General features: G+C 40.8%; 1 protein-coding gene across 2 annotated transcripts; it reads right to left on the bottom strand.

The window, feature by feature from the left end:
* Window positions 1-6,425: 6,425 nt before the first annotated feature.
* On the bottom strand, window positions 6,426-14,449 carry LOC131233568 (DNA-directed RNA polymerase V subunit 7-like). 2 transcript variants are annotated; one of them, XM_058230336.1, is made up of 2 exons: window positions 14,347-14,449; window positions 6,426-7,172 (listed from the first exon to the last, which is right to left on the bottom strand). In XM_058230336.1, exons 1-2 carry the CDS (start codon window positions 14,426-14,428, stop codon window positions 6,631-6,633), a joined length of 624 nt encoding a protein of 207 aa, XP_058086319.1. In that variant the 5' UTR covers window positions 14,429-14,449; the 3' UTR covers window positions 6,426-6,630. The 2 variants fall into 2 exon arrangements, with proteins under 2 accessions (XP_058086319.1, XP_058086320.1); XM_058230337.1 differs by having other exon boundaries at window positions 6,426-7,163; window positions 14,347-14,418.
* Between the last annotated feature and the right edge of the window lie 654 nt (window positions 14,450-15,103).

Here is a 15,103-nt window from a genome sequence, read left to right as displayed (position 1 = left end):
TGTCAGCAAGTTATGTCGGTCGATAATGAGACATGTGTTATATTCAAAGCATCCGTCGATTTGGCGAGCTAGTCTTAACGTCGTAGACGAAAAATAAGACATATTTAACTATCATGTGGAGCTAGTCTTAATGTTGTAGACGAAAAATAAGACATACTTAACTATCAAGTGGACCACACTGAAAAAGCAGTGAAGGTTTAAAAGTTTACCATTGAAATCCTTTTTAAAGTTACAGGAGTTTTGGATCAATATGAAATTTTATTTTCCTCTTCATTCGGATCTTTGTGACCTTATAAACAGATTAGATGGAAAATAAACATTAGAGTGGGCCCTGAAAATTTTTTAATGGTGAAAATCATTGTCTCAGCTGCTATTCGTGGTGTGATTAAGATGATCTTTGGATATAATTTATTTTTTGGATAATGCTCTAAAATAATCTCTAAAATTAGATGAACGGTATAGATATAATAAATACATCACTGTGGGGCCCATGTAACTTTAATCTCCTTTGAACGGTTCGTACAACTCGGAGCTTGATGAGCGTCCGTGCTCGTCTTCGCACGACACGTACTGTATAGCTGATGTGTGGTACACTAGCTAGTCCGCTTCCCATTTCCATCCGTTTCGCCGGATACAAAAGTCAAGCGGGCCAGCCGACAGGAAAAAGTTAGTTGGGGCTGCTACCGTTAAAGTCTTCGCAAGGTCCGCCGTGATGTTTATATACCATCTAAACCGTTATTAAAGTCATTCTCACTGGGATCAACTGAAAACACAAAAATATGAGTCTGATCCAAAACGTCTTTGGACCCACGAATGTTTCAACGGTGGGATTGCCCTTCCCTTTTTTTATGTCATGTGGCCCACTTGAGTTTCGGATCTGGTTGTTTTTTGGGCTCATCACCTAACATTTGCCGGAAAAACGGATGGAAGGGGTAGATTTCTCACAAACATCACGGTGGGGCCCACGTAGCTTCGGACGGAACGTACTGACAGGAGCGCACACAACGCGCATTGGGCGGAGGAGACGGGACGCGGGATTGCCTGCGACCCCTAACGGTCGTGCTGTCGGAAGCTAAGTGGGGCCCAATGTGATGTTTGTGAGAAATCCACCACGTCCATCAGTTTTCTAAGCTCATGTTAGGGCATGAACCAAAATATAAGGGAGATCCAAAATTAAAGTACGCCACACCACAGGAGAACGTGGAGATTGAATGACACCGTTGAACCATTCGCGGGCTACAGAAGTTTTGTATCAGCCTAATATTTTTGTTTTTTCAGTTCATCCCGGTGGTAATGATCCTATGAACGTCTTGAATGGCATATAAACATTACGGTGGACCCCAGGAAGGTTTCAACGGTGGGCATTTCCCTCTTCACTTTTTCCTGCCCACTTAAGTTTGGGATCTGCATCATTTCGGGTTTATGTCCTAACATAAGCTGGGAAAACAGATGAACGTGGTCGATTTCTCACGATATCACGGTGGGCCCCACCTAGTCCCGGCCGAAGGAGGGTCGCGGGTAATCCGCGTCCACAAAAAGATGAAAGCGGAAACGCATAGACGTGCTAAACTCAAGCGCCCTACTGGTACCGATGAATCGAACGTAAGAAAGATCCAGCGGCTCATCTGGAGGGACCCTTGTTATCTGTTCTTAGCCCAAGAAGAAGAACCAATCAGTGGATAAAAAACAATAGGAAAAATGGATTCGGATTGTGCGGTGGTGTAAGGACACTGCTGGGACCCACCGTGATGTATATGTTTTATCCACGCCGTCCATCCGTTTTTTCACGTCATTTCAGTACATTAAACCAAAGTTGAACGTATCCGAACCTCAAAGTGGACTACACTAAAGAAAATAATGGGCATTGGATTCCCACCATTGAAAACTTCTTGGGGGCCACAGAGGTTTTGGATTAAGCTGATATTTGTGTTTTCCCTTTATCCAGATCTGAATTACCTTATTAATAGGTTGGATGATAAATAAACATCGCTGTGGACCCCAGAAAGGTTTCAACGGTGGACTACATTATCCCTACTGTTTCCCTGTGGTGTGGCCCATTTGAACTTTGTATAATCTTTAATGTCCAGATCATGCCCTTAAATGATCTAGAAAAACAGATGGAAGGCGTGGATAAAACACATACATCACGGTGGACCCCACAGAGTCCTTACACAAATAATATACTGAGCCGCAAATAATATACAGGGTACAACCGACTTACAGAGTCCTCACACAAATAACATACAGGGTACCACCGACTTAGAGAGCCGCAAATAATACAGCGTCCGACGGGTGAGATGGAAGAGGGGATTCGTGGGGCGGACGTGGCGCATGTGTGAGAACCATTCATCAGAAAAGGGTCACCGTGAACGTGCCCTGGCCCAAAAATTAGCCGGGTCCACTCATCAAATGTGCTAGATTTGTATGAGAAAAATGAACAGATGGACCACTCATCAAGTGTGCTAGGTTTGCACGTGTGGGGGCTGTTAGTGAGTCTTGATTGAACCTGCCGAGTAGGTGAGGCAGGGGTAATGGCTTAGTGGGTGGGGCCCTGACCGTGGGGTCCAACTCGATGAAGGTATTGTATATCTACGCCGTCCATCCTTTTTCCATGTCATTTTAGAGCACGGTTCCAAAAATGAGGCAGATCCAAATTTCAGGTGGGCTACACAGTGGGGATTGAATTCCCACCATTAAAAACTTTTGGGGGCCACGAAGTTTCGATCAAGATGCTATTTGCGTTTTCCTTTCATCGAGGTCTATGTGACCTCATCAACAGGTTGGACGGCAAATAAACATTACAGTGGGCCCTAGTATGTTTTTAATGGTGAGCGTTCATTCACCACTGTTTTCCTGTGGTGTGGCCACCTGAGGTTTGGATCGGTCTCATTTACATAACCATGCCCAAAAATGAGTGAGCAAAACCGATGGACGGCGTGGATATAGAACAAATACATCGAGGTAGGCCCCACGGTCAGGGGCCTCACTATAATGCCTCATTTAATCCACGAAATCATTTAATAAATGATTCCAGACGCGTCGAACACATAAATGCACGAGTGTAAGAGGCATGTCGACATTATCACCGACTCCAGAATCTCTGACACACGTTCTGCCCTCTCACATGAGAACCCCTCATCGAAATAGTCCCTGCATTTTCAACAGCTGATAACCCACTGAGTAAACTCTGTGGGGCTCACCGTGATTACGTGTCTTATCCGCACCGTCCATCCGTTTTATCAACACATGAGCCAAAGAAATCCAATTGTGCACTTGAATTAACCCGCACGCTTTTATCGTACTGAGATTAAAGTAAACTCCGTTGGGCCCACCGTGAATGTACATGGTTTATCCACACCGTCCATCTGTTTTTCCAGCTAATTATAAGGATTGAACCCAAAATTGAAGCATATCCAAAGCTCAAGGACCATACCACATAAAACAGTGGGATTCGATTATTAATAAAAATCGACATTGTTTAGCATTCTTTTTATTTACTTGTTCATCTTTATTCTTTTGAAAATTTATTTACAATTACAATCCTAAAGTCATAAGGTAAAAACAATCCTTCTTGAATGACTAACTCCTACCCTTTCACAAATTGTTTGACCGTCTCAACGTTATAGCACTATTGTTCAATCGAACATTGAGTCAAGTTTGACTCTAGCACACCTGTGCATCATAATCACACACAAAAGCTAAATAATGTGTGACCTTATGTTTGATTGAATTGCCTGCAACAATTTTTAGTAGGCTCAATGGGACCAAAACCTACTTGTATGCCATAGATATTGATTATGCACCGGTCGCTTAAACACTAGACATGTCTAGTATCATAGATTTCAAAGCCTGGATTTTTAGTTGTGCTGTCAACCAGTCACTTGGGTTGACTTTGGCCTCTGGACTTTGATATGTTCGGGCCTGGCCTATTCAAAATTTTGATTTTGCCTAAGCCTAAACCTAGCCAGTTGACAGCCGTGTTGACAAATTAAATTATATTTCAGCTTATGTTTATGACTTCAGGATTCTTAAAATGAGAGTCTTTTTTTTCATGAGATAATAAATGTGAAAAAAAAAAAAGGCATCTTAATATCTCAACATGACATACATTTGCAACATATAAGGCAATCGTTATACTAACCTCATCTTAAAATAGCCTTAACGGTAACTGAAAATTCAAGAGGAGAGAGTGGTTACAACAGTTGGGTGAGGATTGAAAAGCTAGAATTTTGCACTCTTTACCTTTTTTTTCTTGGATTTTAAGATGGGCTCTTTTAAAGACTTCCAATCCAAGTTAGAGTTGAAATTCAGGATTCTGAAGGGTGCCAAACATGGTTTGAATTGAAAATCTTGAATTTCCAATCATAACTGCCCAAAATCTATGCTGCCAAACAAGCCCTGGATGAGTTCCAACAAGTTGAGTTCACCAGACAACAACATTAGGCTACTTTCTTTCTTTCATGTCCAACTCTAGCTGTAACCCAGTTGTTGCCCATAGCTCAAGCTCCCCAACACAAATCTTATGAAGGAAATCACATTGGGTTCTTTCTACTTTGACGGCACATTCAAACGTGGCCCCATGCATCCATAAAATGGTAATGATACTCACAAGGCACAATTTGGACTCAGCATTGCAGATTGCTAACAAATTGTTAGGGGGAATCCAACAGGCAAAATGTATCCAGCCAATATTGTTAGGGTGTGGGAACCTGGTCCCCTTTGACTGGGCCGTCTTCCTAAATGTCTAAGCAAGTGGAACTATAGGTGGCAATTGCTTGGGTTGGCCTGCAGGGTCTGCTTCTGAGGCTGAGTTCACACCAAACTAGAAGGTGTAATCCATTTAATTGCATGGATTGGGCTTCGATTGAATCTTACCAATCCTGACCCGACCCGACCCAACCCAACCTGACCCACTCAGGTAGGTTATCATTGGGTTGGGCCAAACGATCCGCCCTGACCTGCCCGTCTAGGTAATCAATGGGTTGGGTCAAATGACCCAACCCAACCAGCCAATGTAGGTTATCAATGGGTTAGGCCAAATGACATGACCTAACCCAACCAGCCCATGTACGTTATCAATGGTTAGGCCAAATGACATGACCCTACCCGACCTGACGCAACCCAACCTGACCCAATACCTAAATAAATAAGTAAATAATAAACCATCATCATCATCATCATCGTAAGCCTCATCCCAATTAATTGGGGTTGGCTACATGAATCCTGATCCCCCATTCCACTCTGTCAAAAACTCATGAGCAATCCCCTATTCTGAAGACAGTCGTAGTAAGCAAGCATGGGTTAGGAATGGTTGGGACGTGCAGATGTGTATGAGTAGCAGGGGCTCTATCATGTGGAAAGAAGGAAATATCCAACACTTTAACAGCTCTTTCACTGAGAATACAAGATTCAGGGCCTGGAGTGGGAATGAGGTGTGATTATGAGGTGATACCTCGTGTTCAGATGATCCCCAGTTCCTGAAATTTCAGCCTCGCTCTTGGATTGCTGCAAATCCGAGAGGGATTCTTCCAGCGCTCCGCTCAAGGTCTAGTGTGGCCCCATCTTCAGGTGACCGTAGAAGGAGGAATGAGGACGTTTTTTTAATCTTTGAGGGAGTTGTCATCAAGGAGCTAATAGTGCCTGGTGGCAGATGGGAAGTTGTCTACCGCCCGATTTGCCAATGGTGGCCTGGAAATCAGTTGTTTGGGATAATATGGGGCACTATGCTGGTTTATCTGCCTGAATAAGGTGCTTGCCATCAACCACCATTTTTATTTTATTTTTTTGAAAGATGGTACTTTTATTGAAAGAAAAAGGAACAACAAGACACAAACCAAACAGAAACAGAAAACAAAGCAACAGGGGAAAGATATTGCAGTACGATGATTCCGGATAGATGTGTATTGCGCAAGGCAGAGGAGGAAAATATTGCTTATTCATGTCTACATTGCTCATTTGCTCTTTCGCAAGAAAGCTCCCCACTATCCAATCATTTCTAATCCTTGAAGACAATGGTAACATGAATATTATGGCAAGTAGTAAACAAGGAGTTTGCTGCGTTGCATGAGCCCTTCCATGGGACCCATGTGAAGAGATGGCAGGATGATTAGAACGGTCCGTCTGCCATGGTATACCGCAGGTAAGCCATGACAAAAAAAACAGCATAAACAAAAACGGTTGAGCCGGAAATGTAGACAGTTTTTTTTAAAAAAAAAAAAAAAAAAACCATAAATCGTCAAAGGTTCATTTTTAACTCCGATCAATCATTAGGATGATTCACTCCACATGATTTTTGTACCATGCGCCATCCCCAACAGCACCAAGCAGATGGGCAATTCAGATCATCTCCACATATGGGGCCCGTGGTATCCATGCTACATGAGCAATGCAATGCAGGTCTTGTGAAATGGACCAAAGAAGAAATATGAAAGAAAGCCATTCTACCCATCTACCAAAGAAGTCCTAAGCAAACTGCACATCACTTGAATGTAGGGATGTAAACGGGGCTGCCGCTTCATAGGTACATGACCAGATTTCAGAACTGGTTGGGAGGGTCCCATTTACACCCATACCAACATCCAAAATCATGCAACTGTAACATGAGTTTAAAGCAACAAGTTTCAGTTCACTTCATAAGATGGGTCCCAGGAAATCACCTGCCAGAGTTGCCAGCAACTGGAACTCCCTATCAGACTCCATCCACTTCAATCCGAGCACCCTAAACCGCACAACCCCTTGCTTCTCAATCTTCGACTGCTTTTCATTCAAGAACATTGGATCGTCGCCGGGGACGAAATGGTAGTCCCTCATCGTCTGCGCCGACAGGAATATGCTCTCTATGGGCCCACACTTCAGGAAGGCGCCGTGCTTTAGGATCTGAACCACCACGCCTTGTAAGATCTCGCCCTTGAACGGCTTGAAGGTGATGCAGCTGAACACGACGGGGAAGAGCACATCACCTGCCAGTTCCCGGACCTTCCCCTCTCCAATGCTCTTCAGGGTAGTTACGGCAAGGAAGTAGCCATGATCTTTGGTTGCTTTCCTACTCGAGATGTCCTCAAGGAGATGAAGAATGATAGATCGCTGGAGCATCAGTCCCTTTTCGTGTAGTTCAGCTGGAGGGATTACAACATTTGCGGGCATTTCAACTTGAAGATACATGTCTGCAATCTCTGCCAGAAACAAAGAAATCAGTGGTGACATTCTATAATCAAGAGTCATGCTTGTGTAAGAAATGTGAAAACGGCATTGCCAGATTACTGGGATCCCAGCAACATTGAAGAAAAGATACATGCCAATACGCAATGGAGTTCTATGAAATGCATACCAAAACATTTGCAATGTACATATATGGCACTGGTGTATGGTGGTCAGAAGAACTATTAATGTGGCGGGCCACTGCATGGATGGGCCGTACCCCCAAATCAAAATTGGAGTTTTGCAGCCATTCAATCAGTAGGCTGGAAAAACGACGGTTAACTCAATATAGATCATAGGTCCACGTTGAGTGGTCAAAACTCACAAATGGATGGCTAGAGTTGTCCCAACATTTTTTATGCTATTGCCCATCAAGTGATGACCCACTCCCGCCGGACAGTCCCAATCACCATACATGTTTGTCATGTATACAGTGATGAGGAAACTGCATATTGCTTCAATTGTTCACTCACCATAATAGAATTCCTCAAGGACTCCAACATATCTAATGTCAAGAGGAATTATATGATCCTCGGCCAGGGATGCATATAGCGTCCACACGCCCAAGTTTCTATACAAGTTGATTGCATGTTGTCGTGATCCATACCATTAATCTCAAGGGTCCCAAAATGGATAATACCCAAAAAGAGTTCCTGATGGAGAAAATATAACCCTTTAATTGGTGGCCTCAGAATAGCTGGTTAAGGTACAGAATCAATCCACATTAATGGATAAAAGGCCAGGGAGTGGATGGTTAGTATCTTCCAATCCGTGAGGCTTTCATAGCATGGTCCACCCACAGCAGGCCCATCAGATCAATAGACTGGATCAGCCAACAGTTGGCTCCACTTGCATGAGCTCAAAACATATGTACAGGCCAAGGGTCATATAATTCCTCTATTTCATATAATACTTCAAGAGGGCAATTGATAACTATTCTTGCAACATTTACAAAAGGATAAGATGGATTTTAAGGAGTTGATTGGATGGACGGAACTCTCAATTTAAGAACTCAAGTTCCACGGAACTTGAGGATTCCAGCAATGGATGCACAGAGGTCCATGGGTCTTGAGGTCCCTCGTAACTTGAGTTCCGCAAAAATGGCTAAATCAGTTCTACCAAAAATAACAAAGAAGCAAAGAAAACTCCACGCGTGGAACTGTACTTTCTAGTTCCACACACCTAAACAATGAAAAGGACAATGTCACGAATAGTTCAAAATTACAGAATGATTCTCACAACATGCATCAAGACATTGCAAATTTCTTCAAACTCACGTCTAAATGATGAACAAGGGGAAGATCCCAATTCCCAACAATAACTCATTGCGACATATCCAGACTGTTCAATAGATGTGCTGATGCATCTCTGAAACTTGGTGAACAGACAAGGCCCACCATCCACTAACTCATGTCCACATATCCAGAATGTACAATAGATATGTAGATGCACAATAGCCAACCAACTGAATGATCCTAATGCCTGAGAAGTGGAACTTCCCTCTCTCTCTGAAACTCAGTGTACAGACAAGCCTAACCATCCAAAAAAGTCATGCCCACATATCCAGACTGTTCACTAAGTGTGTCAATGCACCATAGCCAACTGAATGATCCTGACGCCTTAGCAGAGGATCTTCCTCTCGACTAGGGGTATCAATGGGCCAGGATTGGGCCTGCCAAAATCAGAATTTTGAATAGGCCTGGCCCGACGGCCCAGCCTGAAACAGTTCAAAATCCAGGCAGAGACCAACCCCAGGCCAGGCCCATTGACAGCCCTACTCTCGACTGTTGTCAATATAACCTTTTGCAGACTGTCCAGTATAGCAACCTATGGGTTGGCAGTAAGGTCCTCCATACAATGCAATTATTACATAGCGACCCATCAAAAGAGTAACCGTCAAGTAAAAAGTGTGGATCCATGCACATCTGCTCTGATCAGACAGTAGATATGTTCATATAATGGGCTTGGTGCATGAATCGGTATATAGTTTATGCTTTATGCAGGGTCATTCCGTGAGATTACATAAGGTATTGGCATCAAAATGAAGACACCGACCATGTTCCGGATTTTTTTTCTCGACGATAAAAAGATAATTTAATTAAAGAAAAATGCCAAAGGCCAAAGAATGAAAACAGAAGAAAAAGATGAAAAAAAAAAAACCTACAAATCTAACCAACAAACTGGAAATCGGGCAGCAGGGAATACATTAGCTGCATACACCCATTCAACTGCATTCATTTTTGTCCTATTAAAAACTTCCAGATATCGACCCCTTTGATTAGGAAAGCAACAACTATTTCTCTCCAATCAAATGCTCCAAACACCTGCTAATAAGCATAAATGCCAAATGCGCTTCCCCATTCTACTTTTTCCCCCTCTGTGCCAAGCCAAGAAAAACTGATCGATCGATCTTGGAGAAACCCAAGTAACTCCAAATAAATTGGAGAAACCAGACCACATCCTTGAAGAAAATGGACAATGAATGAATATATGGTCAACCGATTCCTCATCCCCATAACAAAGCAGGCACACATTAGGCATTTTCATACTGCGCCATCACAAATTATTGACTATGAGGATCTTTCTTCTACCCACCAACCAAGCAAATGCAGCCACCTTCGAAGGAGCACTATATCGCCAAAGAAATGTTGTATGAGACTCGCCTTGTTCAGAATGACCCCCATCTAGTCTCTTGTATAAGGACTTACTGAAAATTTTCCCAATTAATCAATGAGCCACACCAATTCATCATCCTCCGAAATCAAAGGGAGATGATTCGAAAGGAAATCCAGCATCCTTAGCAATTCTTCCGCCTCTTCGTCGACCAAATTCCTTCTACAAGGAGGGCTCCAAATAATAACCTCACCAACAATGGATAAGCTTCTCTGAACCGAGATATTTGGATCTAAGGAGATACGTGCTAACAGAGGAAAAAATGTACTCAATTTTTTTTATTCCCCGTCCACATGTCTTCCCAAAATCATATTTTCTTCCCATTCCCTAATGAGAATCCCGCACATTCAAAAACCTTATCTTGTAAAAGGTTCATTGATCTCCATAGTGATGAGGCCCTATGTAATGAAGAAGCTTTTGTCCGTCTACCCCCTCCTCAGTGCCATATTTTTTGCCTACAACATCTCTCCACAAACTCCCATCCTCGACTCCAAATCTCCACACCCATTTGCCTAATAATGCCATGTTCATTCTCTAGCTTTCGCAAATCCACACCTCCTTGAGCCAGTGGCTTACATACTTCTTCCCATTTCAAAAGGTGAAATTTATGATTTTCATCTGATCCTTTCCATAAGAAATCATGTCAAATCCTTTCTAACTTGGCTTCTATAAATTTTTGGCATCTAAAAATAGACATGAAATAAACCGGAAGATTAAACATAGCCAATTTGATTAGAGTCAACCTCCCACCCAAAGAAAGTTGTCTTCCTCTCCAAGATGATAATTTCCTTTCAAATCTTTCAATCACTTTATTGCATGAATGTATCCATTTTAAGATATGCATTTTTATTTTTATTTTTTTTAAAATAAAAAAAAATAAACAAAACTCATATAATTGATTTAGCATTTAAAACTCCATATATTTCGAAAGATAGGTTTTTCTTTTTGGGCAGACTGAATTAAACACGTTTTTCTCTTTCAAAAAATGTTTTTCAAGAAAAATAAAACTTTTGTGTGCGATTTAGAAAATAGAAATTCGCAGTCACCACCCATTGATAGAATTGAATAGAAAATGAAATTTTGGTGTTCTTGTTTCTTTCACCGAATTCTTGACCTTTTCTTAAGGTTAGAGAATTAAACATGAAAATTTCCTGTACTGTTTCATTGCCATCTACCATTCTGCTAACTATGGTTTTAGATGCATATGGGAAGCTTTAAGTTATCACTTAACAGTATACTGCAATGGTAAGGCAAACATGGATATGGCAATAGGGATACAACTCTCCATCTCTTGAAATCCAGGACACAGGTACAGATACAAGTACCTGATTCTTAAGATGCTTTTTTAGCCTTTATAGTTCCTAGCCTGAATCAGGTGAACTTTTCTTTTTTCTTTTTTTCCAAAAGTTCTTACAAGTTGAAAATTTTTGGGATCATAAAGAAATATTACGATTTAAAAAAGTAAACCCAATACGATATGGTTTGTCATAACATATCCTACTAAATCTTACAAGTATGCAATACCAATATCAGTTGGACAAAATACACTTCACCTATACAAGTATTTGGGTATTATAGGACACTCGCCTCATATTCCTGACCTCAATTTTTGGAAATGTAAGTCGTATCCTGCTTCTTGCACAAAGTCCAAATATATTTATCTGGGCACCATAGAAGAATCCCTCTTTCCTATATTTGTATGCTTAGATGGGCTTATGCTTATGTAATAATGTCCTTCACCATTATGGCATATGGTGTTGTTTCCGAAACTCTTAAGAACTATCAGGGTATCATGGCATTGGATGGGATGTCATGCTGTATCCATACTGGGCTTTCGGAAATGGGGAGTTGATTCCCCACTTCTTGTATGAAGTCCCAACCTATATTAGGCATCATATATCACTCTTCTATTTACATTTTATGCTTATTTGAGCTGATTTTTGCATAATGATGTTATCCCTCAAAAAAAAAAAAAAAAAAGTTTGCAAAACAATGTCTTTTCACTACCATCATATAACTACACCGCCACACCACAGCATTGTGTCTGAATCATCAGTTGTCACATGTCCATGTCTAAATTACATTATGTGTGGTATGTTAGTCTCTTCCTTATGTTCAGTCTCTACATTATTTTGGGCCATTTTACAGCCACCATGCAGTGCATAACTGATAGGAAGCAGTTGTTTGGTTATTTTCCCCTGCTAGATTCTTTTTATTCATCAAGCTTATGTGGATATAGTTACCCTTGAGTATTTGTTACTTAGCAGTTCTATCTTCTGAAAACCATAGTTACAAAGTTCAAAATTAAAAAGATTTATCAAGGTTGTTAGTGTCAATTTGGGAAGATTTCATGAAGCCTAAAAAACAAAAACTCCCATTTCTTCTGTTGTTTCATCTTTCTTCTCTAAATCTCTGTCACCATCCTTTTGTGTAGTATTGGGTACAGAATGTGAAATTCAAAACCATAAACCCTCATGACTGTTTTGTGAAAAAAATAGAGAGGTAGAAACAACATTCTTTGGAGCTTCCTTTGCTTCTTCTTTTTTCCCATTTTTAACTAGGGAGCATTTGTGAATTATTTAAGAGATTTTTCCTATGAGAAGGATGTTGCTCATAGAATTATAGCTGGGTGGATGAAGTGGATATGTACCTTCAAAGTTTTATGTGATCACCGCATACCAATGAAACTGAAGAAGAAATTTTATAGGACAACTATAAGACCATCCATGCTTTATGGGGCAGAATGTGGGCAATAAAGCAATAATGTTCATAGGATGAGCGCAGCCGAAAATGTTGAGATGGATGAGTGGCAAGACAAGGATAGAATTATAAATGAATGCATTTGGGGGATATTAAGAGTCACATCAATGGGTAATAAGATGAGGGGAAGTAGACTTATATGGTTTGTTCATGTGCAACAGAGATTGAGAAATGCACTGGTTAGGAGTGAGCTGGATGAAGTTGAAGGCTCTAAAACGGCAAGGAGAAGCCCAAGAGGATGTGGATGGTGATAGTAAGAAAAGCCTTGATGACATATGGCTTAATTGAGGATATGGTCCGTGATAGAGTGGGATAGCGGAACAGGATTTATGTAGCCAACCCCAATTAGTTGATATGAGGCTTAGATGACGATGGGCAAGGAATTTAGAAACAGTTGCATAACAGTAACAATGGTAAGCATTACAGGTTATGGGGCTGTAATGCCCATTTTGGGGGAAAAACAGCCCATAACGGGACCGGCTGATACAGTTTACTCCTTTGAAAGAAAAGAAAAGAAAAAAAAAAAATGCGAACATTATAAGGTCATAACAGCCGTTACTAACAGCCATTGTGGCCCATATCGTAACGGCCATTACAGTGGCTGATACAGCCACTGGTACTGTTATTGGATACCTTTGATTTGAGAGGGTTTTTTTTTTTCCTTTTCTCTTTTTTCTTTTTTGGATAGACTCTAATGGGAATTTGTTACAAACCATTAAACCATTGCAAGTCATCCACTAAGTGGTACACATGCATGCCAATCCAAACTGTCAAAATAGTGCGCCCTGTTTTGGATAGAACATAGCTAAAAAGCCACATTGACCAGAACAACCTTAACCATCTAAATTCCACCCATTAAATATGGAAACGTGACCCATTTAATTCTCAACCATTACTATGAAGTCTACCAATCAGAAATTCATGATCATCCAATTACACAGGTTTTTGGGGTATACTCCAACGACAGTGACAAACAAATTTGAACAGTCTGAATTGTCATGCATGTAAACCGCATGCAGCGCACATGCATGTCTTGGACTAACTCAAAATTTTCAAAACTCCATAATAAGAAATGCAAAGTGGTATTGAGAATGTTAATAGATTGGTTGCAAGCAAGAACTGAACTTTGTATTTATTTCCCACAGAAGAAAAGGCCAATCCTGCATTTTCAGCCTATTTAGAGCAGAACAAAAATGAATTATATATATATATATATATATATATATATATATCATACAATAAAAGAGTGCATTTAGTTGCACCCAAAGATCATGAAATTTCATGATATTTGGTGCAACCAAACGCACAAAAAAAAATAAAAAATAAACACCAAGATTCATGAAAAATAGCGTTTTGATGATTTAAAAAGAAACCCCAAAAAATGAAATTCAGGAAAAAAAAAAAAAGGAATGACAATGGTACCCATTTGACTGATAAATACACCCATCCTTTCTACTTCTGGTCAAACAATGGTATAAATTTTATACCAAAAAGTAGGAAAGATGGGTGTGTATTTAGCAGAAGAATGGGTGTAAAAGGGGGCTGTTATAACAGGAAAAGGGCATGAAAAGTACACCCACAATTTCGAGTTCAGGCATACAATGGTACAAAGATTATACCAGAAGGTAGAAAAGAAGAGTGTATATAACAGAAGAGAGGGTGTAAATAGGGGCTATTATATCAAAAACAGGGGGCATGAAAAGAAAGGAAAAGAACCTGGTTTCGCTGTGTTTTTTTGCTTCCTCGGAGAGGGAGAGGGAGAGAGAGCTGTGGCTTTACAGATGGGGAGGGAGCCCATTAGGTGCGACCCCGGTCTCACCAAGACGGTGCACCCGTTACAGTGGGGCCCACCTTGGTGTATGTATTGTATATCCACACCGTCCATCCTTTTTTCCATATTATTTTAGTATATGGGCCTAAAAATAAACGATATCCAAATCTAAGGTGGACCATACTATATGAAACAGTGTTGGTTGAACGCTCCACCATTAAAATCTTTCTAGGGCCCACCTTAATGTTTTATTAATTTTTATTTTCCATCCAACCTTTTGATAATATCACGTAAATCTGGATGAATGGAACAAACAACAATCAGCTTGATGAAAGTATTTTGTGGCCCACAAAAAGGTTTTAATGATTAAAAACCGGTGTTTCCTACGGTGTGGTCCACCTAAGATTTTTATGTAACTTATGTTTTGGATCTTGCATAAAATTAACCTGAAAAACGGATGGACGGCGTGGATATATAATACATACATATAGGTAGGCCCCATAGTACGAGCCACACCGTCTTTGGTGAGGCCGGGCGGCAGGTTGAGTTGGTTTGACATCTGTCGCGATTGAGAATAAAGTGTCTGTCGCCGTTCACTGGGGCACACGTGCTGAGTTTTCTAATTATCGGAACCGTCCATATTTCGGAATATGTGCCATAAGAGCTACTTGAAAATAAGTGACCTAAGTTAATGATATTTAC

The sequence above is a fragment of the Magnolia sinica genome, chromosome 18 (assembly GCF_029962835.1).
Source record: "Magnolia sinica isolate HGM2019 chromosome 18, MsV1, whole genome shotgun sequence".
NCBI classification, from domain to species: domain Eukaryota; kingdom Viridiplantae; phylum Streptophyta; class Magnoliopsida; order Magnoliales; family Magnoliaceae; genus Magnolia; species Magnolia sinica.
Note: the sequence above shows the minus strand (reverse complement) of the source record. Positions and strands in the feature narration are given on the sequence as shown.